Consider the following 26145-nt stretch of genomic DNA (forward strand, 5'->3'; position numbering starts at 1 on the left):
CCCACTCAGTCTGACCTCATTAAAAGCCAGGGTCTGTCCGCAGAGAACTTCATCTGTGCTGGAAGCTGCAGCGGGAGGTGGTAAAGGCAAGGCAAGACAGCTCTCGCTCCTCTTTCCCCAGCGTAGGCTTTTCCCGTCTTCCTCCCCGCTGTTCCCACAGCCCGCCTCTGGCTGCAGAGAGGCGACAGCTCCGCCTCACCTGGGGACCGGGCTGGGCAGAGGGAGGGACAGGCAGCGCCCAGCTCAGCGCGGGGCATCGGGCCTCCTGGGGCGGCTGGGCCCGCGGACACCCCGGGGAGCTGGGCGGGGGCCTCATGCCCCTCCGCAACCGGGCCCCCTCTCAGGATGTCAGCACGAACCCCAGGCATGGGCTTCACGCACCTCCGTCTGGATTCCCAGCTCTCAACAGGAAAAACCCAAATATTTCAACAACAATAATCTGAGGTGCTTTTGCGTAGTTAAAATCCAGAAGATTTAAAAATCAGCACCATTTGTGTCAGATGCGGCCCACTGCTGTCTGTCAGGAAACCCAGGAATTACAGGCAGGGCTCACAATCTTTTCTTACAAATGCTGCAAGATCTTTATTTTTTTTTCTCCCCTTCTTTTTAGTCAAACTAGACACAGAAGAATTAAAGTGAACTTTGTAAATACAAAAGGGGGTGGGGGGAGGAAGAGTCAAGTATTTTACAAGAGGAAATGCCATGGGAATGTGCTGATAAGAAATAAATTCTGAAAACACACCAATAATATAAAGTACAATATCTAACCTAACTTATATTAAATATGAAGGTATTTTTAATTATTTTCAAAAGCATTATTGTTATTGGTGGGCCATTTTAAGTAAAACAAAGTGCTGCCTTAATACTTCATTCTAAGTCATTAGGAGATACTAGCTTACAAAATCCAAATAGTTTTACAGTCTGCTTTTTACTTAAGGGCTATTCAAAGACTTGTAAGATACACTTGGCATCATGATGGAAATGATGCCTGTGAAAAGCAACATCCAACAAGTAAAAACAATTGTATAAGTATCGGGCTGTACACTTGTGGTCTGATTCATTACAATTAAAACAGGTTGCCAGCTGTTTTCTCTGGAGCATTCCCAACCCAGCAATAATTTGCTGCAAAATTTCCCTTGTTCAGGAGAAATAGCTCCCATTACTTTATTTAAAAAACAAAACAAAACCCTCTTTATTTTAAAATGAAAAGTCTTTTGATGAATTTGCTTCATAAGGAAGCAAACTAACAGTAACAACAGCTTAAACCTTAACAGTGTAGCTCAACAATGGCCTTTTTTCCAAAAGATGCACGTGTTTCATGTGGTTTTTTTATCCCTATGATTTCAAACATACAGTACACCTCCACAAACAAGTATACTCGCATAATTAAAAGAGAACTGAAGCTTAGTGTAGGACTAAGTGAATGAGGGTGAGATGAAAAAGGGTAAAAAATGATTTATCTGAATTTATAGAATGCATTATTAAAAATACGCCTCATTTATGCTCTAGAATTCTGACGTACTGCATTAAAATCAACCCAGTGGTTCATAGGAAAAAAACCCATGTACTTAACATACTTAATGAAGTTTTTGTTATATACTTGTGTAGAGAATGTATCACCTTAAAACAGCAGGCCTACGGACATTATTGAAGCTCCTCTATCAATAATTAGCTTAATACTAAAGAGTATAGTGTTACACTACACTACTAAATGTTACATACAATAGGTACGATGTCATCTATACTTAACGAGAAAAGGAAAGCAACATGTATGAAACACAGAAGTAGTTTTATATGACCAATACTGAATTCAAAGACATAAAGCCAAGTTTGGAAGGTAATGTTCAACCCGAGATAGAATGGAAAGTTACTGTGGAACACAGAATAAAAATAAACCATCTCTTCTGTGAAATGGACTGTTGGTTTAACTTATACTTACACATGCAGTCTTGAACAATGCCTAGGCAATTTTTAAATACTCTAAAGTACACTAAACAACATTTTATAGTATTCTAAGCAGATATCACCATTGTCTTCAGATATGTGAATGCCAGCATGGAAAAAATGTACATACAGAAATATGTCATTTGCTCTTACGACATCTTGCTGTATAAGAGGCGAAAATGTGCAAGCCTGCCAGAGATTTCCTTATAACTTCCGGATCTGACTGGGGAAATGCCAGGCCTGTGCTGTACATTGCTCCCGACACACTTTGGCAGGAAGGTCAGTCAAGTACATCCTCTCTCCAGAACTGGTCATATCTAGCATAGACATGCTATAGCAGGCTCCAAATTCACGCTTGAGCACGAACTTCAACTAAAGCCTCCAAGGGAGTTTTTCCCAGCAAGTAATACATTACTAAATCAGAATTCAAGATGGACCTAAGACCCATAAGGAAATTTCCTAAGGATTGACACTTGTTAACTAGACTTCAGTGACAAAGCAGAATAAATTTAAGATCCATGAGTGCTGAGAGGAGAGACTTTTTTCCCAATTCTAAAATGAAAGTAGATATATTATTAAATAGTTACTAATTCACAGACATATTTCCAGACCTTCTAATGACTAGCATTATTTGCAGCCACAAATGCTATTTCAAGCAGTTTTTCAAAAAAACACAACATCAAATAAAATTTCCATCCTTCTTTCTGTGGCTTTAAGCCATGTTGAAAAAGTACGGGGTGGGGGGGAGTAGGACAAGAGAAGCAACAGATGGTTTCCTGATCAGACGGAAAAATCACAAATTTCAGATTAACACTGACAGGCCACCACCAGTATCTGGAATAAAGAGACGATAATCTGCTTTCTCAGTACTTTCTACCTAACAAGAATTGTGGGTATCATAAAAGCCACAGAGGATCTGTAGTATATATCTGAAGATAACTAAACTGGATGTCTCAAAATGTCACCCTAATGGCAAGTTTTCAATATGCCAAAATGTAAATCCAAAGGAGGACTATCTTCATATAAGGCTTCCAAAGCCTCCCATTCTCTTTGTCTTTCAATATGTTGGCTATGAATTTAAATATAGTCTTATCTTATACAACACAGATTTCCTTTACCACTGTCACAACCTGGACTGATTTGCTTACAATTCTTTTGCTTCCTTTTTTTTCTACTGAATAAAGCCTGTAAAACGTTAAAGGTGTACAATTATCTACAGCTTTAAATGGAATTACAGTTTAGCCCAAAGGGAACAAGCTGCAGGATCAGCACCTTAGTCTGCAAACTGAAATAAACTGAAATAAAGAATAATTTCTACAATTTATAAATATTTCATAACTAATGTTGACTGCTGTAGTACAATTTAAAAAATAGTAGTGTAAGACAACTGCAAGTATTCCTACAGAAAACAATATTTTTTTTAAAACAGATTTTCAGAAAAGCTATATTTGGACAAGTACGTTTGCTAAATCTTCCCAATTATTGCTCAGGTTTTCATTTTTTGTTGGCTGCTGCTATTTCCCCTGGTCCACTTCTCTCACTTTCTAAGCAACAGTTTTGGAGAAACTTCAGTTTGGAAGACTGAGCTCAGTACCATAAGTAGTATTTACTGGGAAAGCAGAAAAGAAGACAAAAGAAGGGGAGAGGAGAGCAGGATTTGAAACCATTGTTTTTCTTACCAATTTCGTTCTCTTCTGGGTTTCACTCCCAAAGTATTAGAGGAAACAGAGTAACTGCTTTCTTTTGTTTAGGTTTAAGGTAATATTGCTTAGGTATTTATGTAAATTCCAGTTTGTAAGCTAACAGCATGTCAGATGTGCTTTAATTTAATTTGAGTGTTGGTGTCAAAAGATGTTAGAAGATTCCAATGTGGAAAAAGAAGTTAGAATAGCAAGATAATGGTTTATTTCTTCATGGGGTTTCAGTCTCATTTAAATTTGGAAAATTAATATTGGATGAGCTGCCTTATCCTCCATTTGGTCTCTCTTACTTCCGTAATCTGGGTATCAGATTTTATGGATCTATAATAAGGACCTCATGCATTCCTTTAGTCTGTGTTTACATTTACCAGAACCTCCATAAGAACGGGAAAAAAAAAAAAAGCTATTTTTACCTTCGTATAATTCAATGAAATGTTCTTCTGGTAGTAAAATACACAGGCTGAAGCAAAGGTTCAAGTGTACAGGTTTTAAAGTTACATGGAAATACCCCAAAAGACACTCTCAGATTGACGGCAAATTCTGCCAGCAGACAGTGGTTTAAATTCTCAGCCCCAATAACCACAAATTTCCTTGAAGACTTCCATCTTGGGAAGGTACACAAAGGTAGAGGCAACTCTGTCTGGTCTGTACTGCTCTTGTGATAGAATCAAGACATACTGAGAGCAGACAAAGTGAAGAAATTTTGGACTCAATAAATGAAAATTCTTACTATTTGCTCCATAATTAATCTTTTTTTATCAATTAATACCATGATCTTTCAGATTTTGAAGCAATTTCTACCTAATCCAGACATTGATTTCAACCCTGATAAACTAAAAATTTTAAAAAAACCAAAAAACCCAAAAAAAACCCATACAATTTCAAGGATAGTTTATCCTGACTTAACACAGACATGACCATAAGAAAAAAAAAAAAAAAAAAGTAACTATTGCTGTAAGAGTTAGATCCTTCCAGGGAGCACAACTTACAGTGGTAATTTTGTTTCCTGTGGCAATTCCCACCTTGAGCTACAAGGAAAGGTATTTTGCAAAATCTTTTCAATTCTTGAAAATAAGTGTGCTACCTTACAAAAATAAATCCAAATTTGCCAAGCAAATCCATTATAGAAAGGAAAAATATTACAAGAGACAGAGAGACACAGAGATGAAAAATGCCTGGTTTAAAACTTCTGCAAAGAAATTACACAAATGAGGAAGCAAGAAAAATGACAAAGTTAAGACTTTTATGCCCAAATTTATGCTTCAAGGTCTACATATTGTTCTCCAAATATGATCACATCTTCCACTATATGCTGGCAAGCAGAGAACTTCATCAGAGCCCAGCTACTGAAATCCATGTAACTACAAGTAAATAAACAAAACTCAAGGCTTTTCTCTACTTCATTTGAGTTAAAGCACTGTGAACTCGGAGTAAATGCAGAGGTATTTTGTCCTCTACATCATAATTTGGAGCATATTGGCTCTTTGTAGTATTAGGACAGAGAGATGGTAGTAAGTGCTCCAAATTCCCCATGAAGACAAAACCAGCAATGAAGCTACCACAGATTCAGATACCAGATACCATGAATCCACAGATACCAGTCTCCGCGCTTGACCCCGCCCTGGTTTATGCCATTCAATCCCTATGTTTTTTAAAGGGGTGTTCCCCATGAACAGATGTTTAAAAGCCCTTCCATTGCTGGCCATATACCAGGGACAAGCATTTCCCCTGACCAGTCTGCTGGGTTTTGTCACGCTATAAAGGCACGACAAACCAGCAGAAGAGGCCAGCAAGTTCCACACTAACAGTGGAACCTCCTGTCTGAGCACAATACACGTGAGCCTGAAAGTGCAGACTAATATGCGAACCATATAAGGCAACAAATCAAGATTAAGCTTAATCAAAGCCCAAAGCTTGCAAACACATCTTGCAAAGCACAGTATAATATGTACATACCATATTAGGTAACTGGAATTTTAACTCAAAAGTATTGTCATCTTGCAAAACTTAATGAGCAAACACAGCGAGGTATTTTATGAAGCTTTTTTCCTAAACATATGTAAAGCATAGAATGTAGGGCCGTTATTAGAAGTAAAAATCCTTTTCCCCATTACAGAATTTTATTGAAACAAAACCTTTGTCAGCATAACTATCTAAATCCAGTTACAAACAGTATCATACTCAAGAATTCCTTGCTATAAAACATAGCTATTGTGTCACAAATATTTAAACAAACAAATATAAGCCTTGTACAAAAGTTAAAACAGTGCTTTAAGCCAAGACATTTACACTTTCCACTCCACTGCTTTTCAGCAGAAGTCTACAAAAAAAGCTACATGTTTATATACAAACTAAGACGACTTGCAAGAAAGTCAGGTTATCTAGAATTTCCAGATCCACCGTCAGCACTTGTCGAACGCAATGCTTGGAGAGATAACCTTAAGATATGCGATGTTTCACAATTTAAATAAATCCAATTACTTGACTTAATACCAGTAAACTGCCATGCCCTACTCATGCAGAATCTCACAAAGCAAATACAAGTAGCAAATTCTAAATGGATCAAACACGGGTAAAACATTTCCTAGAATCCTGAAAGATTTTTCAAGTTTATAATGGCTGTCTATCCCACAGTATGTTAGCAAAAACAAAACCAAAACAAACCCACACCGACCAATTACTCAAATACCACCACCACTTTTAAAAGTTTATTAAAAAAACAGCTGCAATATATCTACCCTGTGTTAGTGTTCTATTCTGATTATAAAAGCAGCACATATTTTGAAAATATATTATTCAATTTGGAAATTTATCTATCTTCTGCAGCATGTATTCTTTAACACCACAATTCTTCAATACATTAGCAGAGCTGTGGAAGAAAAACCCACTCTAGACTCTATTAGTTTATAGCACCTCTCCAAAAACGTGGCATCCTGAAGTGACAGCAGAAACCTTTTAAATCATCGAAACAATTTCTTCCATTTTGTTAGGAACATGGGACTGAAGGGATCTCCCAGGCAGTCACTTGCTCTCACAGAGCACTATATCAAAACCCTTCCACAAATCAGTAAATCACTTTTCTTGCCTCTCCTCTTCCTTCTATACTTCTGTGAAGGAACGGAGGCTTTTGGGACCAGCCACAACAAATCTATTTTCACCGTATTCTCAGAGAATAAAGAGATAACAGTTTTAGATAAGTGGTCATTAAGAAATACTGCATCTCTGTGCCACTACAAAATAGGTTTTAAAGTTATCATATCTGCCAAAGAGAAATCAGCCTCTGTTTCCACCTGATGGAGCCACATGCACAGCAGTCCTGGGGCTGAGTTCCACAACTCGGCAGGGTGTGGGCAACCAGATTCAATACATTATCCTTTGTCCAACAGGTATGAAGTGACCTTAAAGTGCTTCTGGAGACCTACTTTGAAATCCTAGCAGCTTGAATTGGCTGAATTGAAACTAACAGCATAACTTCCTATACTGTAAAAGTCCATTTAATCCAACTAATCTTTACCTTAACTAAATTAACCATTAACCTTTGACTTGAACAGATCAGACTTCTCCAGAGTTGACTGATATCCACAGCCTGTAAGAGGAAGAACAGCTTTAAAAACCATGGAATATTCAGAAATAGATAAGATCAAAGGTGGATTCTGGTTAAATCAGAGATTCTTTCAATCCTCTTCTGCTTTCCTTTGCTCCCCCCAATCCCACTAGAAAGAATCGCGATATAAATTGACTATGAATACAAATCTTTCATTCTAAGAAAACAATTGCTACTGCATGATCAAGTTTTTTGAGCAGCTGAAAAACAAAACAATGGGGGAAATAACCACTGGCTAACATACAACATATTAAGCTGCAAAAGTAATATTCAATCCTAACATTCCATAAACAAAGAAGTTAGAAGTAATATGACTACATTTCAGGCTTGCCAATCCCCGATTCTTCAGAGGCACATCCATACTTTAAAGGAAGGGAAAAAACCCTGATATTTCCATCTTTCCAGCTGTACAAACTTTATTTGCCTGCGGCTTTTTGTGGGTGCTGAAATAGGGGAAGTAAAAGGAGAAGCAATGTATTCAGACTGCAGCTGAGAATCATTAATAGTGTTTTTCCGGTTTGTAAAATTTAGTGCATTTATTACTTGAATGGTGAAACACTTTAATTAGGAAAAACATCACCAAATACTTCAACAGATGTTAGGTTTGCCATAATTGCTTTGTTGAATTTAGGCCTACAAAAGGGATCAAGGACTTCCTGTGCTTAAAACTCTAATCTCTACTAAGGATTTTGATTTCAGAAAGTACAAATCCTTCCTCTTACTTGCTCATACCTGAAGATGAATATCTCAAAGCTGAGTTGATCAAACCAATACCTGTTTTTGAAAACAAGTGCCTATTGCTCAAGAGGTATACTAACTTGACAACTCTAAAGTGTTACGCCTTTTTACTACAAGTGTATTATATGCAGCAACAGTACATACCAGTTATTTTCAAACCAACTCTGTAAAGCAATTCCCTAGTCCTCTAGACTGTCTCCCCGCAGGCGTTCATACTTGCACCGGGATGCCCAACTCTAGAAATAACAAAGCTAAGTGATGAAGGAGGGAAGAAGAGGTATGCTGAAGGGATGGAACGAGGACAATAAAGCAGAATGCATCTACAAGAGTCCAGAAGATCAAACTACTGAGAGACACAACAGATACTTCATCTTGATCTGTCCGTGGCATGGACTTGTCTACTTATCTACTCAGCTGTTCAGACCAAATGTTGACTCATTTAATTTCCTTAGCAGAATGCATGAGGACAACCAAAACTATTGCTGTCCATTGCTTGCCTCAGCCTCCTCCTGTAAACAGCATGAGCTCATAGGCAAGTGGCAGTCTGAGCCACCACAGTTTGCAGTCCAATATAATAAAGTGAACTAGCATGAATTTGAATCTCCCTTAGCACACCAGGGTGTAAACTGCAGTGGCTCAGGAGATCATCTACTTCGCATCCAGCTGCTCCTGCCACAGAAGAAGGGTAGGATGGACAGGAAGGGCAGTAAGTGCATCAGCCACACAAATCTAATTTTTTTCATTTGAATATGAATCTTAAGGTAACAGGGAATGAAGCGTGCAAATTCTAACAACCTTCTGATATGTATCTTGGAGAAGAAGAAAAACCAAGGCCTGTGTTGTTGATCTTGTTTTACCTTTTCCTCCGGAACAGATAAAGGCCTATTGCAACATTAATTTATTTCCTGCTTTGTCAGCCTCATTTGACCTTCCACAGCAAGGACAGAAGCACTGGGCTGGACTCACCTTCTCTTTCTGATGCAGATGCTGTTCTGAAGCCTCTATGGCATTCTAGCACTAGCATAAAACCATTCATTTCTTGGAGTCAAGAAACAATAGCATTCCGGAAACAGGCGGCATTTGTTTAAATATGCAACAGGGATTAAAAAAAAAAAAAAATAACGGTAGGAACAGATTTAACAGATTTTAAACAAATACTTTAGGCATTTCACACCCTGATTGTGCTGAGTTCCTCCCATAATTTGTTACTGTTTAACTTTTGTAGATAAAAATAGTCCAATAGCAGTACAAAAGAACTCTGTCCTGTGATTCAGATCTTACAAGTAGCTTATGTAAAGTCGCTCTGAAGGTCACCTAAAAAGTTAACCTTAAAATTTATTCTTCCAACTGGAGGAAAAAGAGCTGGCAAATCTAGACAGGTAATTACTGTGGAAAACCAGCATACAATCTTCCTATGCAAATTCACTCTCAGTCGCAAATAGCTTTCTATGCTAATTGAGGACTCAACCCTTCCCCACCCATCTAAAAAAACACCTTTTGTAAATATGCTTGTCTCTAATATGTTCCACAAGGTCAAGAAACTCAAGCACTACAAAAGTCATTGGGATGATACCTACACTAAAAAAACCCACTCCCGGAACTCTACCCTCACGGCAGTGGCAAGATCCTCCTCTTTCCTTGGTTTGGATAAGGCAGTAGGGTACCTGAGCCGCTTGAATTCAGTTTAGACTTATTTGGTATTTGGTAATTCCATTCAGAAACCTGGTTACGAATGGGAATTCAGTGCAAAGCAGGTAGAATACTAACCCTAAAAAGAACTTTCTTGAACATCAAAGCTAACCTCAAGTGATTAAGGAGATGACATGCAAGACATCCAAGTGATTCAGACTGTAGGTGGCTCAATGGCATTTAATAAATAATTCTGAAACAGCCACGCAAATTCAAGAAGCCATTGCACACCATAAACATCAGAGATACAGCGGCTTGAAATCATGACCAGCCTGACAGGTACCTTCTGAAGTTCTTGATTAGCCTCCGAGTGGCTCCAAAAGACAGTCTCCTAACTTGGAGACTGCAATGTCCACAGATTGATTTGTCAAGATTTGCCTCCACACACTTTAGGCAGGCATAAAGCTACCTATAATTATTGGGTTTTTTTGTAAATTTTAATAGAGCATTGCAGTTTGTACCATTAAAAAAATTAACCTTTTACATTGTTATAAGAGATGGAGGGAGGGAAACTTTCTGATTTTTTTTTTCTCTCACTTGTGTAGTTTTATACGCAAATTTCCCAAGAGAGATCTATTTGCTGCTTTGAATGGCAGAATGCTTGTCCTCTGACAGGCTCTCCAAGAGCGCAGAGCAGCTGCTAACTCAAAAGCACTGTGCATGTGGGTGCCCAGTACAAGCAAAAAAGAAGACTGAGCTTCTGGCACTGTTGCTCAACTCAAACAAGAGAGCCTTAAGAACACAGCAGTGAGCTCCAACAAACAACTACTATTAAAGTTTTTGTTTGTTTTTTTCTCTCTTCGGTTTTTGTTTGTTTGTTTGTTTTTTTAAAGTTCTTTCTCCCAGTACATTTTAGTTGATTTTTCAAAGTTCAACTTGAAACTAACTGCTGTATACAACATAATTGCCTGGTATGAGTTAACAGTTCTGTTGATGGTTGGTTGCTAGCGATTTTAATAATCCCATGAACGACTTGAGGTGTGAGTCAGTAAAGATCACATGAGCCACAACTGCTAGCAGCAAGAGGAGAATCCAGTTCCCACAAGGAAAGATACTGCATTTTAGAACTTCTGACCTATTCTTTGTTGCTCAATAAATAATGATTTCATAGATAATCACAACCCTATTACATTCCTAAATCAAGCATCTGATGCTACCTGAAACATCTGTCAAAATTCTCTTCAGGGAAAAAAAAATCAAAACCAGCAGCAACACATGCCTTTCAGTGCTTCTTCCTAAACAGCACACACCAAGAAAAAACAGATACTAAAGTAAAATGCCAGAATACCAGAATGTATTTATTTGTCTTGGTTTCTTTTAATTCTGAAGAACATGGTCTTACACTGCTGATATTAAATCTCACGGATCTATAATTAGCCATAATACAAAATAGTCAAGAACTTGTCAAAGAAACAAGACAGAATTCCGTTGAGTTAAATAATAATGTTTATTATTTTCATCTGTATCAGCCACAATCCAGATAACACAAACAGAAGAAAAGAGGATAAAACCAGGGAGATTCCTGGGGAAGGAATCAGGTGACACAAGCTGGATAATACTAGGAAAGGAGGAGCTGGGCAAACCCTCTCCTTGCAAAATTTATGCCTGCACAGTGTATACTGAGGAAAAAGACACTTGTTCATTAAAAACATAGTTTTTGCACCTATCTCATCTGCATAACATTCTATGTTACCTATAAGGTTTGAAACATGTAAAAATCATGCATCTATTTTGCACAAAACTCTCACTGGGCATGACAAATGACTCGCCTCCTTTACGTTCATTCACTGTCAATTTAAAGTATTTAATCTTTGTGCAAAATATTAATTGCAAAGGGGGCCGAGAGTAGCTGTGCACAGGGTGATATGTCTGAAAGAGTGAATGGCAAAGTGTTGTCAAGTCTTGGCTGTTTCAGACTGAGGAAAGCACAGTCGTTAGTAAGATGGGGGAAGCAACAACCTCTCCTTAGAGTAAGGGTAAGTTACATCAAACCATCATTACTATGCCTTTTTAGTATTAATGATTCACTGCCATTCATCGTGTTATTTTTGCTTTGAAGATGCCACTTGCTGCATAACTTTTCAATTGCACAAAAAAATTAACAGCTTGGCTGAATCATAGGCAACTGGAGCTAATATCCATGTTCTACTATCAATTAGTGTGGCCCTATCAAACACCACGGCCCTTGTGCTGCTGCAAATCACATGCCACCACATGCATTTCAAAACAGAGGAAGACACAACACTGGCAATTGTTGCTAGCTGTTTATTTTTTAATGAGAAAAGCTAGTGAGCACTGTTTCCCAAATCCAATTTGCTGGCAAATACCTGAAAATCTGAAAAAGCTTTTTATCGCATGAATCCTTTGATGTTCACAGTTTAAAAAAAAATGAAGTTGTACATGATTTGAGGAACAAGCCAGTCTGCTTATTCAAGAAAGTCAGGGGAACAGCTTACAATCCAGGCACAATATGTCTGACTCTAAACTGAGTATGTTATATCTGAAAGTGGCTACGTAGATGAATCTGGGTAACTTGCAACAACATGAAAAGATAACATAAAATGCATTATACAGCCACAAAGAGACACGTAGATTTTTTTGTCAGAGAAGAACAAGACTTCTATGGAAGAATTAAACATTTGTAAATAAAAGGTAAGAAATCATAAAAATTAGAAATCAAAGATAGGAATTAAAAGAAAACAAAAAACCCAAATAAATCACTGGATTCAATAATACGTGGATTAAAATAAATATGAAGAACACCATCATAATTCTGTTTAAATAGAGTGTGTCATGGAGCTTAACTAAAACTACTTCTCATGTATTTTGTGTAATGTGCTTATTCGAATAGATGAGTTGTATAAAGAGAGCATCTAAAAAGGCACGGGTTACAGGAAATGCAAATAAAATTGAATGCTGTTACTAGAGCTCAGGTTGGCAAAAAAAGAAAAAAAGTACGTTGTGTTCAGTTACCGAACAGAGACCTTCAACTCTAGTATTGCCTCAAAAAAAAAAAGTTCATGGAGCTATCAGCTCAGTTCCAAATACTTATTACTGGTAGGAAAAAGAAAAAAAATTAATCACTTATATTTCAATTTTGAAAAAAGTTGAAACTTTTTTTTTTTAACAGAAATAATCATATCCTGACAGAAGAAGCCTTATTCAGAGGGTAAATTTCGAACACTAAAGTGGATTAGGATGGATTTCCAATGCTAAGCTTGAAATAGAAATGTATTTTAAAATCTTCAGAATGTAGTCCCTGTATTAAGCCCCTACATATACAGTGGTTTTGTACAAAACTTATCAAGTCGGAGTATCACTGCAGACTGGAATAACACTTCCCAGTGGGCTGCACAGTCGTAGATATTCCTAAAAAAAGGAGGTGAAGGCAGAAGGAGGCAGAGAGAGCAGGATTCATCTATACAAAGCTGTCTTTGATGATAAGCAAACATCTAGCTTGTTGGGGCATGTTAAAGATATGGATAAATTCTAGGTCACTGCTCTAGGGAGATCAAAAATTGAGCCTTACCCTATAAAAGCACACAGTATCATTCAAGCTCTGTTAGACTTGAATTTGATTCCTGTCAGTTTACCTTTTACTCTTATAAGCTGCTTTGATGTACATGACAATCCATCAGGCAATGGGTGCTTTAGAAGCTAGAAATCCCTTCTTTGAAGCTCCAAGTGAAATAAATCAGCTGTCAAGCTTCATGAACTCTGTTTTTTTCCGAAACAGTTTTAAATGCCTGTTTAATGTCCAAACAATAAAATGTCTTTTCTTTGCTACTTTTAGGTTACAAGTAAAATGAAAGTTGTCTTTGTCCTCAGTCACCTCATTTTAAATGCAAAACCTTATGTCTTTAAAAGTTATTGACCAAATCTAAGACCTATAACTGAGATACTGTAGAGTTAGTTTAAATGCATAAAACATGTACAAGCTCATTTTAACAGTCAAGAAATAATATGTAGAATGCCAAAGAGCGCATACACACCATTCATTTTTCATCTCTTTCCAAGCTTGATACACCTGAAGAACGGATGCAGTTTTATATCTGAGTAGAAGCAGCTCAGTGGTTTTGCTCCCCAACTTTTATACGTCAGTAAAAGTAAACCTCCCCTCCTGCCCCCATGCCAAAGGTTAGTAGAAGACAGTGACCAAATACCAGCCATCTCTGATGACAGCCTCCTAACTGTCACAATGCTGTAGGGTGAGGATGCGGCAAACATTGCCAGCAAAAGCAAGCAGCTCAGACCTTTTGTCCAATGATTAATAACTCAGTCAGGAAAAGGGAACTGTTGAAGGGAGAGGAGACTTGAAAAGAGGTTATACTAAGAGATATGCTTGGAAAAACCCAGATCTGAGTTTCCTCTCTGCATTATATAGATCTTTTTTAAAAAATACTAACAAGTCCTATGTTCCCTCTTGTAGTACCAAATTATTTTTAGAAGCAACTACTCTGCCAACCATCTCCCTTCCTCTCAGATGATTTGGGAGAGGCATGGGGGCCATGTGGTATGTAAGACTCATGACACTGAATTTAGCCATTCCGAAGATGGATTATAATCCAAGTTTCTCACCAATGGGAGCTAGAGCACTCCAGCTGCTGTGCTACTGCCTAAAAGCATCGCTGCAACCACAGCAATGCCTTGCAGTAAAAAGTGGCTGAATTTCTGAATCCTGGAAATGTTTCCAGGATTAGTCTGCTGAGGGAAGAATATTCTAATGATATTAAAGAGGCTTACATTCAAGACAAGCTGAGCTGTTCAGTTCTGAGAATGCAGAAGTTCTGGGTGTGCACATAGGCAGAACATTAAGCAGCTAGTAAATTTTATTGGCAAAAGTTCAGACAACGATATACTTAGGAATGCACAAGTTGTAAAGAACATATTCCTGGTTTTAGACCATTAAATACTTCCTAGGCACTTAAGTGTTTTTTTGCAGACTTATGTTATTTCATAGGAAACTTGTGTACCTTTTAGTATCGCAACAAAAACTGGCTGCAAATTAAAAATAGCAGCAGAATTTAAAAGATTCACAGTTGACTCATTTGACAAAGTACTGCTGAATACTTCCCTCTACAATGAACCAAGCTACATCATGAAGACATAGTATTTTGACATGTATTTCTGAAGTCTTGCATGATTTCTACTTATTGAAATTTTTGTTACATGCTCCATTAAAAAAGAAAAAAACAACTGTGAACTGCCCCACTATATTTGTGACATCATATTAAACATATAAGAAACAATTTAAAATGTTACTGCAACCAGAGCACAGAATGTACTTACCAATATTAATTTCATCATCAGTTTCAGCATCTCCAATACACTCAAACTGGAAATCTTGTAAAGACTGTGAAAATTTTTGCACTGCCATGGATAAATCTAAAATTCAAGAAAAAGGAAAAAAAAAAAAAAAGAAAATCAGAATTACTCCACTACAACTTCACTGGAGCAAGGTTTCATGCATTTCCGCATGAAACATTTTTTCTGTTTGCAAAGTTTCCTTTCTAGTATCTTTTTTGGACAGTAACTTCATTCAAAAATCCCCATCACCATTTCAAAGTCAAAGTACCTGAGATATCCCAGAAACCTATAAAATACTTTGATGCCAGATTGCAAACATTAATACAGGTAGTATGTTGACAACTGAAGAACTGTTATACTTCTTGAAAAATAAGAAATTAGTATAAGAAATTAATATCTAGTGGTAAATTGCATATGTAAGTAGACCACTATTGTTTAAAATACTGCCAGATTAATTTGCAGATTAAAATAAAGCTCATAACAGTTTCTTTCATAAACATTATCAAAACAATTACATTCTACCTGTTCTAATACACTAAAACATTATACAGTGTTATGTAAAAGCTTTCTACAAAGAAGTTGAAGGGAAAAAAAAAAAAAAAATCACAAGTGCTTGCCAATCAACTAGGTTTTCCATGGATTATGAGCACTATTTTCACTGAATTACACAGAATGGACCTTTGAACCAAAGAAACGTCAAACCAATATAAACTTCATATTTCTGACTCATACAATCAGAGTTGTACACACTCCAACAACAACAACAAATCGCAAATATAGAATATCAATGTAACCACATAAAGCTGTTTTTTTCTTTTTTAGGTATACTAATGGCAAATGCAGAGATGAATGTGATAACAAATAAACTCAGTCAAGACTTAAAAACATTAACAGTCCAGATGAGCCCAGAAAACCAGCAACAATCCTGTATGTCCTAGAGGACATATCTACGGTATCTATTTTGAAGCTAGGAAAATTGGCAATTAAGGTTCTGATATCTGCCAAATCTAATCAAAAGTCATGGTAAGGATAAGTTATGAACAAAAGCCAAGTCATAAACTCTGTTTCAAAAGCATCACGTATCTGTCTCCATCCTTGGGGATGTTCAAAAGCAGTCTGGACATGGTCCTGGGCAACTGGCTCTAGGTGGCCTTGCTGTAGCAGAGGGATTGGACCAGATGACCTCCAGAGGTCCCTTCCAACCTCAGCCATTTTGTGATTCTGTGATTTCCTTAACCCTTTGTTATTGTAAAGCCATAAATACTCATTTACTCAATGCTGGACACAAAATTAGAAGGCTAACCTCTTCCCTGGCAGGAATAAAATCTAGCATATAAATACACAAATTGGCCTCATGTCCTAAATCAAGACACACACACACAAAAAAGAAAAAAGTGTCATTTAAATTTGAACAATCTCCAACAGTAGGAACCATTCCACTATCCTAAGTGAAATAAGGGTCGAAAATCTTTCAAACACCTCCAAATAAGAATCCACACAGTAAGATGACTAACATTTTTTTTTTTAATTAAAGGTAACCACTATCAAAATCCTACCAGTATTTTGCCCTAACCTTGTATTTGCTCAGTGCCTGCTGCTTTCATATTTTTACATGCAGCTATAGAGTAGATCAGTCCAAGAAGAGAACCAGAAGTCTTTAGACAATACAGACATGAACTGATTTTTTTCTTGTATTAGTAATGAATCCCATATGTTTATCTGATAAAAAACCAGGGTGTAAAGAATTGGGTAAAAAAATTCTGTCTCTTTTTGATAAAAAGCATGGAAAACAGGAAAGAATGCTCCCCAGAATTACTGCATCCTTACTGAACATTTCCTACTGTGCTGTACATGAAGATTATATTATTAAATGTATTAACAAACTGGATGCTAAGCACAAAGTGTTTCCTACTGTTTGTACAGATGAAAACAAAATAGATCTTCATAAGCTGAAGCACTCCATTTTATACAAATACAGCATCTTTGATATTTAAGTAACTAATTGTTCTATAACTATTAGAAATACCTAAACTTGAATTTGTTTGCAGCAGGATGCTTTGAGTTTAAAGGGAAGAAACAGTTTTATTGTTGGCTCTTCCACCAAGTTACTACAGTCAGTTACTACACTTCTATAAAACTGCTGCACACCAACTGATGCCAAAAGGAATACCATGGCTTTAAGGTGACTGAATGAAAAAGATCCTATATTGGAATTACACTGAAAGGTAAGAATTAACTCTCACTAACAGGAATGCAGATTTATTTCCTCTGGACAATCTAATAGCTGCCCACAATGACCAGCATCTCTGTGAACGTGAAAGGAAATGAGGGAGCATGGACTTTCCCCTATCACTCTTCCACATATGCAGGGCTCAGTGGAACAAATGTCAAGGGAAAGGAAAACAAATGATAAAAATATCCAAGGCGGAGCCTCCATTTTGTATCCTGGATTAGTCACACCCAGATGCCGATCTCTCTTTCACTGTGTCAGCAAATCAGACAGTTAATGCTTCTACGTTTCGAACCTGAAGGAGGCATGTTTAACCTAACTCGGAAATAGCAGGTGTGAAGAATGTAGCAAGAATTACAGGGCTCATTACATAACTTGATAAAATCATCCAGAATGATACCATTTGGAGATTTCTGCCTCTATATGAGACCTATTCTAATAGCTTGAAAGTATACCATATTAGGGTTAAAGCTCTTCAGTGTAACAAGGAATAAAATGAAGTTCCAAGGTCAGATGCTTCCTATGACACTAATTTACAGGTTCTGTACCAAGTTAATTTTACCTGAAAAAATAAAAAAAATATTACTCTACAGAAAATTGCAGCTTGCTTGGACAACTTCCTAGAGGCTGTAACAGGCATTACCCTATAAAAACTCAAAGCTCAACATCACAGTTTAACCACTAACACTGGACCAAATGGTGCACTTAGTTATATTTATTGATTTCTTTCTTAGAAGCATCATCACTTTACCTGATTACAAAATTCACCTAGTCACAGAAAAGACCAGTTGTGCAATAAGCAGGCCTCCTTTAAGAGATACAAAGATTCAAAACTGAATTAAATCAGATTTAAGGGCAACTGCCTCTTCAATCAACAAGAGGCAAATGATATCACTACCGTCTTATCTTGTCTGGACAAAAAATGAAACGAGCAAAGAAATGGAGCACAGACCTTGTCCAGCTTTACAAGATGTCATTTATCATTGTATATCCCAGAGCCTTAATGTCACTGAGAGCCCTCAATACATCCTGCTTCTTCCAGATGTAGGAAGGTAAATCACCACACCAAACAAATCACCTTTTTATCATCTGCAAGCTATGTGACAATACAAGAGTTGCTCTTACTCAGCTTCTAACCTGTACATCTTGATAGTCATGTCCCTCTTTTTGTGGAGTCTGCATGAACTAGCATATTTCACTTAGCCCAGGACAGAAATTCTCTTTCAAGCAGAGTTGACTGATCTTCTAAGTTACTATAAAAACCTTATCAGCTTTACTGACTGACAGTACAAGTCTATCATCCAGGGAAGGACAGCTGCTCAAAAGTCAATTTTGTTGCCCCTGCTCTTCTGCAGGCACTCAAATGGAGTAATCCCTCTGGGTGCCAGCGAAGGAGCGAAAACGCACCCTGTTATCCCTCAGTTGCCAGAGGGGTGAATTTCTAACTGGCAGTTCTGTTAACATTTATTTTCTGACAGTACTCACCTGCACATTTTGTTCCCCGTTTTCCCCAATTCCAAAGGAGGATTCAGTTCAGTTTCGCAGCGAGGCATATAGTCAAGAGTAGCCATCTAAGCACTACTTACAGTCAGTGGAAGGAGACAACTGAGACAGAGTTGCCTGTTTTAGTGCAGGTTGAAGCAAGTCAACTGGCCAGCAAGATTTTTTTTGTGGAGCTCTGATAGAGGAAGTACTAAAAGAAGCATACTACAATGTGACCGGAAGCAATAAAAGGACAATTGAAGCTTAACCACAAGAAAGTAATATAACACCAATATTAAATATGGATCATATAATACTAACCATCAGTATCATAATGCTAATGAAAGAATAATAAAAGTCATCCATTCAGGAAAGTCATAGAGGAATCAGGAAACACATTACTTTATTGTACTTCTTCCTCAAGTTTTATATTTTTGATTAATCTGCTTAACATATTTACCCAATAAAAATATAGGAAAAAAACTCTGCATTATCCTAGAAGTCAGGTTTATTTAAGATTGATTTTGTTTCAAATTGCCAAAAAGGAAGATTTAATTTGAACTGCAATACAGTAACTTATTTTAGGCCTCAGATAGGACCTTACATGCTGGATATAGGATGCAGAGTGAAGTCCCAGTTGTTGAAGAGGTGGCAGTCACTGACCTGCTCCTCCACCCGAATGCGCACAAGTCCATGGGCCCAGATGGGATCCACCCGAGGATACTGAGGGAGCTGGCAGAGAAGCTCGCCAAGCCACTCTCCGTTATTTATCAGCAGTCCTGGTCAACTGGGGAGGTCCCGGATGACTGGAAGCTAGCAAACATAACACCCCTCTACAAGAAGGGTCGGAAGGAGGATCCGGGGAACTACAGGCCTGTCAGCCTGACCTCGGTGCCAGGGAAGGTCATGGAGCAGGTCATCTTGAGGGCCATTATGCAGCAAGTGCGGGACAACTGAGGGATCAGGCCCAGCCAGCATGGGTTTACGAAAGGGAGATCCTGCCTCACTAACCTGGTCTCCTTCTATGACAAGGTGACCCGCTTAGTGGATGAGGGGAAGGCTGTGGATGTTGTCTACTTGGACTTTAGTAAGGCCTTTGACACTGTCTCCCACAGCATTCTCCTGGAGAAGCTGGCTGCACACGGCTTGGATGGGTGCACTCTACGCTGGGTTAAAAACCGGCTGGATGGCTGAGCCCAGAGAGTGGTGGTGAATGGAGCCAAATCCAGTTGGTGGCCAGTCACAAGTGGTGTTCCCCAGGGCTCAGTACTGGGGCCGGTCCTGTTTAATATCTTCATTGATGATCTGGATGAGGGGATCGAGCCCACCCTCAGTAAGTTTGCAAATGACACCAAGCTGGGTGGAAGTGTCGATCTGCTGGAGGGTAGGAAGGCCCTGCAGAGGGACCTGGACAGGCTGGTTCCATGGGCCGGGGCCAACTGTACGAAGTTCAACAAGGCTCAGTGCCGGGTCCTGCACTTCAGTCACAACAACCCCATGCAACGCTACAGGCTGGGGGAGGAGTGGCTGGAGAGCTGCCTGGCAGAAAAGGACCTGGGAGTGTTGGTTGACAGCTGGCTGAACACGAGCCAGCAGTGTGCTCAGGTGGCCAAGAGGGCCAATGGGATCCTGGCTTGTATCAGGACTAGTGTGGCCAGCAGGAGCAGGGAGGTGATAGTGCCCCTGTACTCGGCACTGGTGAGGCCACACCTCAAATACTGTGTTCAGTTTTGGGCCCTTCACTACAAGAAGGACATCGAGGTGCTGGAGCGTGTCCAGAGGAGGGCAACGAAGCTGGTGAAGGGTCTAGAGCACAAGTCTTCTGAGGAGCGGCTGAGGGAGCTGGGGTTGTTTAGTCTGGAGAAGAGGAGGCTGAGGGGAGACCTTAGTGCTCTCTACAACTACCTGAAAGGAGGTTGTAGTGAGGTGGGGGTCAGCCTCTTCTCCCTAGTAACGAGTGATAGGACAAGAGGAAACGGCCTCAAGCTGCGCCAGGGGAGGTTTAGGTTGGATATTAGGAAAAACTTCTTCACCGAAAGGGCGGTCAAGCATTGGAACAGTCTGCCCGGGGAAGTGGTTGAGTCTCCATCCCTGGAGGTATTTAAAGAACAGATAGATGTGGTGCTCGAGGACATGGTATAGGTGGACTTGGCAGTGCTAGGTTGATGGTTGGACTCAATAATCTTAAGGGTCTTTGCCAACCTTGACGATTCTATGATTCTATGATATAGGATGATAAAACTATGATGCAGTCCCTTTGTATTACTAGAATTGTTCTTCAACTTCCTTGTCCTAGATTTGTTAAACAGATCATAAAATAAATTCTTATATAGAGCCTTGAGGAGGAGGAGAGAACAATACATTGCAACAAAGTGATGAAACAATGGATGCTATTACCTGAAGGATGAAAGAATGAGTATATTAGTTTTGGCACAGCCCTTCACAAGGATCAAGTTCTACAGATAAGGAAACCTGACAAGATTTCTACAAGTTGGTAAGCACAAAGAATTTTTTTGGTTGGGGTGGGAAGGTTGTTGTTTGTTTGTTTGTTTTAGCCAGTCTGATGGCTGGAAGAACAGAAGAAAGCCCAAACTCTTGACAGGAGTCAAACAACCTCCAAAGCAGAAGCTTTATGCACTTGCAAAGGAACCATATCCCTACCCTGGCAACAGCCTGCAAGAATCTGTTCTCAGCAAATACATCAAAGCCAAAGTCTTTCCACTTGTTTACTTACAAAGATGACTTCATTAGCAAACAGAGTTCCAATAACCAACACTCTTCCTGACTGATGTCAATCATCCTGGAAAAGCTTGGTATCATTCACTGGGTTAATAAAGAAAAACTCCAGTTGAAACCTAGTGAGAAGATTAAACATGCCTAAATGAACTCCTGAGCGCCAGCTGGAATGCAGTAAATGGGACTTCAAACAACAGACGCTCTGGCTGAAATAGTAACAGCAACATATCTGGTGATCTGACACAAAGCTAGTTATTACTGTGTGGCTTCAAAGACAGCAGAAGCAAAGGGGCGATGGCTGAGCCAGCAGGGTATTAGAGGCAGCTCTTCAATCAGCTGAATTTCAGGACAGTTGAAGGCTGGAAAGGAGATCATGTACAGTCACCTTCGGTGTTTCAAAACTCTTGGCAGTTTGATTCTGCTACCAGATATGACAAGATGCATTGCGGTGCCATGCTTGATGAGCTATCTCATTTGGTCATGCACTGCCATATAGGTTTATTAAAACCCAAGCTACTCAATAAAATCGAGCATTAAGGAGCCATAATATGTGAATAAAACACAGCAGAAACTGAACAGTATTGCCAGAGTACTTGATAAAATGGCAGGTTAAAATGCAGAGAACCATTTATCTAGTTCATTGACTTTTACTCCTAAGTATGTGAAAATGAGTCACTGTTGTGGTTTTTTTTTAGTTGCTTTACAAATAAATTTATTTTCTTGATTTATTTCATAAGCAACTCTTATACTATCAACAATTTTTCTGGCTAAGTTATCTAAACACTTGAAAAAATAGATTTATAATGGAGACATTATTATTGTGAAGCAGCAGCTATGAGCACGATTTGCAGCATTCTTACCGCACCAGATGACAGAAACAAGGAAACATTTAAAAATTCGTACAAGTGAAAACAGGGCTTTCAGTATTACAGATACAAATCTGTAAAACACTGTTTATCCAGAAAAATACTTGCGAGATACACATCTCCTTAAATACTTCATGACACGCTCCTTTACTGTGAAGATGAACCAGGAACTGCCTTGGTTTTGTTATTTTATATGAGAACGAGCTTCACAGAGGCGAGCTATATCAACAGCCAGAAATAAGCTGGAGGAACAAGAACACCCCACTGAGAAGCACTGAACTTCAACAGCTTCTGTGTTTGCTACAGTCAATTTGATTGTAACTAGAACATGTCACAGTGGGACATCTTTTTCCACATCATAGACTGTAAACACAGCAGCTGGCAGTACCATCATATTTAGGCAGTATGAATGATTAAGCAGTTAAAAGCAGTGATCATACAAGATTGTGTATATCACTACTATATTTCAAATTTCTTCCTGCCTTAAGGGCTTTCTCATTAAAAATCCCAGCTTCACAGTTGTCAGTCTTAATTCAGAAAACAGCACCAAAATACATTTTCTTCACAATTTTCGCCTCTTTCCACTCTTCATCACTCACTACTGCTTTAAAATGAAAAATAAATGAAAATCAACGGCTGTAGGTAACTGTCACATACAGAAAATCTTCCAATTTCATTATGTGTATGATAGCAGGTCAGCACAAAGAAGGGGACTTGTAAAGGACTTACAAATTAGCCCAAAGCAGCAATGCTGAGCATGGGGAAGTTGGCACATATCACAGTACTGCAATTAATTCCCACAGCTGTACATGAAAAGAATTCTGGGTTTTGCTGCCAGAACAGGTCACCCCAGATTAATAAAACATCACCACTGTAACATATGCCCATATCACCTCTAGTTAGAAAGCAATTTAAAATGCATGTTAACATGCCTTTTAAACATACACAAAAATCTGTAGAGTTGGTTGACACAGCTTCTACCATCTTTGGTTTCAAGTGGCTTTCAGTACTTTCCTACCACACATGGTTCATAGCCTATACCATCGCATGGAATATTGTCCATGGCAGTTCTGTTTTTAGACATCTATTTGATGAAATTGTTTACATACACACACTTGTTATTCTTTATTTTTCAGCTGAATGAATTTGTGGATCAAATTAACTTTTCTGACTGTCATAGGGGAAAAAAAAAAAAAGAAGACAAAAAAGAAAAGAAAAAAAACCTCCCCTCTTATGAGTGATCACATTTTTTCCAAATTTCTGCAGAAGATTTTCATTTGGCAAAACACAGGGCAAGCTGGCACAGAGGAGAGGCTATCTGCAGGGGCAGATGGAGCTAATGCTGGCCACTTGCCATAATGTCTTCTAAAGAAGCCACAAGAAAAGACCACAAGGGAATACAGGATCCAGTGCCCAGTGCCAACGATTTTGCAGCACAAGAGCCATTCCTCTGTATTGACACAGTCTTTCATTGTTGCTATCAATGAACTCTTTATCCCTTTTATTTGCTAGCTTCATTGGTGTATATTCTTTGCCAACTTGCTATTCATGGAAGAATAATAAGCAACTAAAATAAACAACCCCCTACCCCAACAATCCCACATTACTTTTCCACCTTAGGCTCAATGTTTTGCTCTTAATTTCAGGAAAGCTAATTTCTTCCTCATAATCTCCAGGGAAAGGACATCAGCAGAATACGTCAACATGTAGCCCATGCATTGCTGCATTCCTCTGGGGTTAAATAAAGCACTATAGCAGTTTGAAATTTTTCAGTGTCATTTTCTTACTCATGAATATTTCCATGAGAAAAGTGCACAATTTACTTTCTCATTCTAGTAAGCACTGAGAAATCCCCTTGATCAAATGCAACAAAATCCCCACTTTCTTAACACTATGATGCAAGAGCTATTGAAAAGTCCGTATCTTCTACAAACTTCATACCTATTCATACCAACATTTTTAAGTGCCAGCTTCCTTTATGTTAGAAACTTGTACAGTACTTTGCATATTCTTAGTATTTCTCTATGGTTAAGCACTAAATCCAACACATTCCTGAAGAAGACACCCCAAGAACAGAACATTGATATTTAATAAGAGGGGGATTTTTTAGGCTACATTTGCATGCTTACTTGATAAGATCATACTAAAACTTCCCAGAAACATAACTGGTGAACCAAATAATGTTATACAGTCAAAAGACAATGTTGGTAATATTCCATCCTTCTTTTTGTTATTCCTCTTCTTACTCCAACTCACTTTGTCTGTAGATGTGGAAACCTAACCTTATTCATATAATTAGAAGAATAGAAAGAAGCGAATTTTAGTTTAGCACGCAAAAGCTGTAAAGTCTATACGACGACTAACTCATTTTGACTTTGCATAGTTATAAATACATGAAAGAACAAAAATGCAACTAAAAATGTATGCCTTATAACCACTGATATGGAGGACACCACACAGTATGCTCTGCACATCTGCTTCTCTAAAGTTAAGGCACATATATAACTTCATAGCTCTTTGCCATATTAAGTGGTATCATTTTATTTTGTTTCAGTATTCCCACATTCTTGTATTTTATTTCTCATTACCTCATTGCTACAAAATCCTTTCTCTCTCAACATTTTAGTTTATAAGACTGTTCAACAATATTGCTGCATTGGATTAGAAAGCAAACTGACTATGCAGGGAATTACTAGGGTCTAAATCTTCCAATCATCAAACTATATTCACAGAACTAATGCAACAATAAAACCTTTACAAGTGACTAATCGCATGGTTAAAAGCAAAACAGAAAATTTTCTTGTGCTACCAATTGCAATTTTTTTAATATTTTCCACAAATATGGCTAAAAGTTTCAGAAAGCATTTGGTTTTGTTTTACTTCTGAAATTACAAAGGTTGGCTGTAGGGTATAACTTAGCACTATTTCTAGCATATTATTATATTTTTCTAAACTACACTGAACCAAAACATTTCTATACAATGCCAGTTTTGCAGATATGCTTGTTTTCATCCAGTAAGCTTTTTGGCCAAGATCCACAGTAAAGATTCCAATATTTCCAATACTGGAATATTCCAATATTTCTTCTCTGTTAGAGAAGAATAAATCTTTGAAAACAAGCATATTTCCCTGCTTTTTTCCATTCTCAGATAACTGAAAATCAGTACTCACTCACCCACTCTCTTCCAGTATTTGACCTGTGTCCACTGACAAAACCATTCCATAGTCCTGTATCAGGAAGATCTCAAATCTTTAGCCTCACTTTTTAACCACTCAGTAAAGCACATGAAATGTACCTAAGAAGCTAAGATTATATCTGATATAACATACAGTAAATAATCACTCCTTACCCTCCTCCTTGTTTAAAAAGATTTATGCCATTCAAGTCACATACTTCAGTTGAGGGCTGCATACCATTCTTTTCCTAAGCCCACTGCTGTTCAGGACATTTTTGGTACACTTTCCAGAAAGATGCAGTTTGCTGGTCTCCAACTTACTACGTACACCAAAAGAGTCTGGGTCATGGTGGCACACAAGACGTAGCTGAGCCACGTGATGAATCTTTTGTTCACGTAGTCTTTGTCATACACTAAGTCTCACACTACAAAAGGATATTAATATTGGTGAGAGCCTTGTGCAACGCCTCAAGTTGGTGTAATTCAAGGCTGCTCTAAAATCTCAGATGTAAGTGTACAACCTGTTTCAGATATCTGTAGTACTAATGTAGATAGTATACCAAGGTATCCAATCCAGGGACACAGAGCCATGTGGAACTGTTTGGCCAACATCAAATACCACATACATGACGGTTTTCCTCCCTTTTTCAAATACAATTAATTTCAGGCTTGT

General features: G+C 38.3%; 1 protein-coding gene across 2 annotated transcripts in view; it reads right to left on the reverse strand.

Annotated features, from left to right (window-relative positions):
- Positions 1-26145, reverse strand: part of ARHGAP42 (Rho GTPase activating protein 42) — a 172739-nt gene that overhangs the window by 118621 nt on the left and 27973 nt on the right. For both annotated transcript variants that reach the window (XM_087756791.1, XM_087756790.1), the window contains exon 2: positions 14965-15060. In XM_087756791.1, the coding sequence (XP_087612917.1) occupies positions 14965-15060 (96 nt within the window). The remainder of the gene's footprint in view (positions 1-14964; positions 15061-26145) is intronic.

Source organism: Nipponia nippon, unplaced genomic scaffold, assembly GCF_047370975.1.
Source record: "Nipponia nippon isolate SJK-2023a ecotype South Korea unplaced genomic scaffold, ASM4737097v1 scaffold_2, whole genome shotgun sequence".
Taxonomy (NCBI): Eukaryota; Metazoa; Chordata; class Aves; order Pelecaniformes; family Threskiornithidae; genus Nipponia; species Nipponia nippon.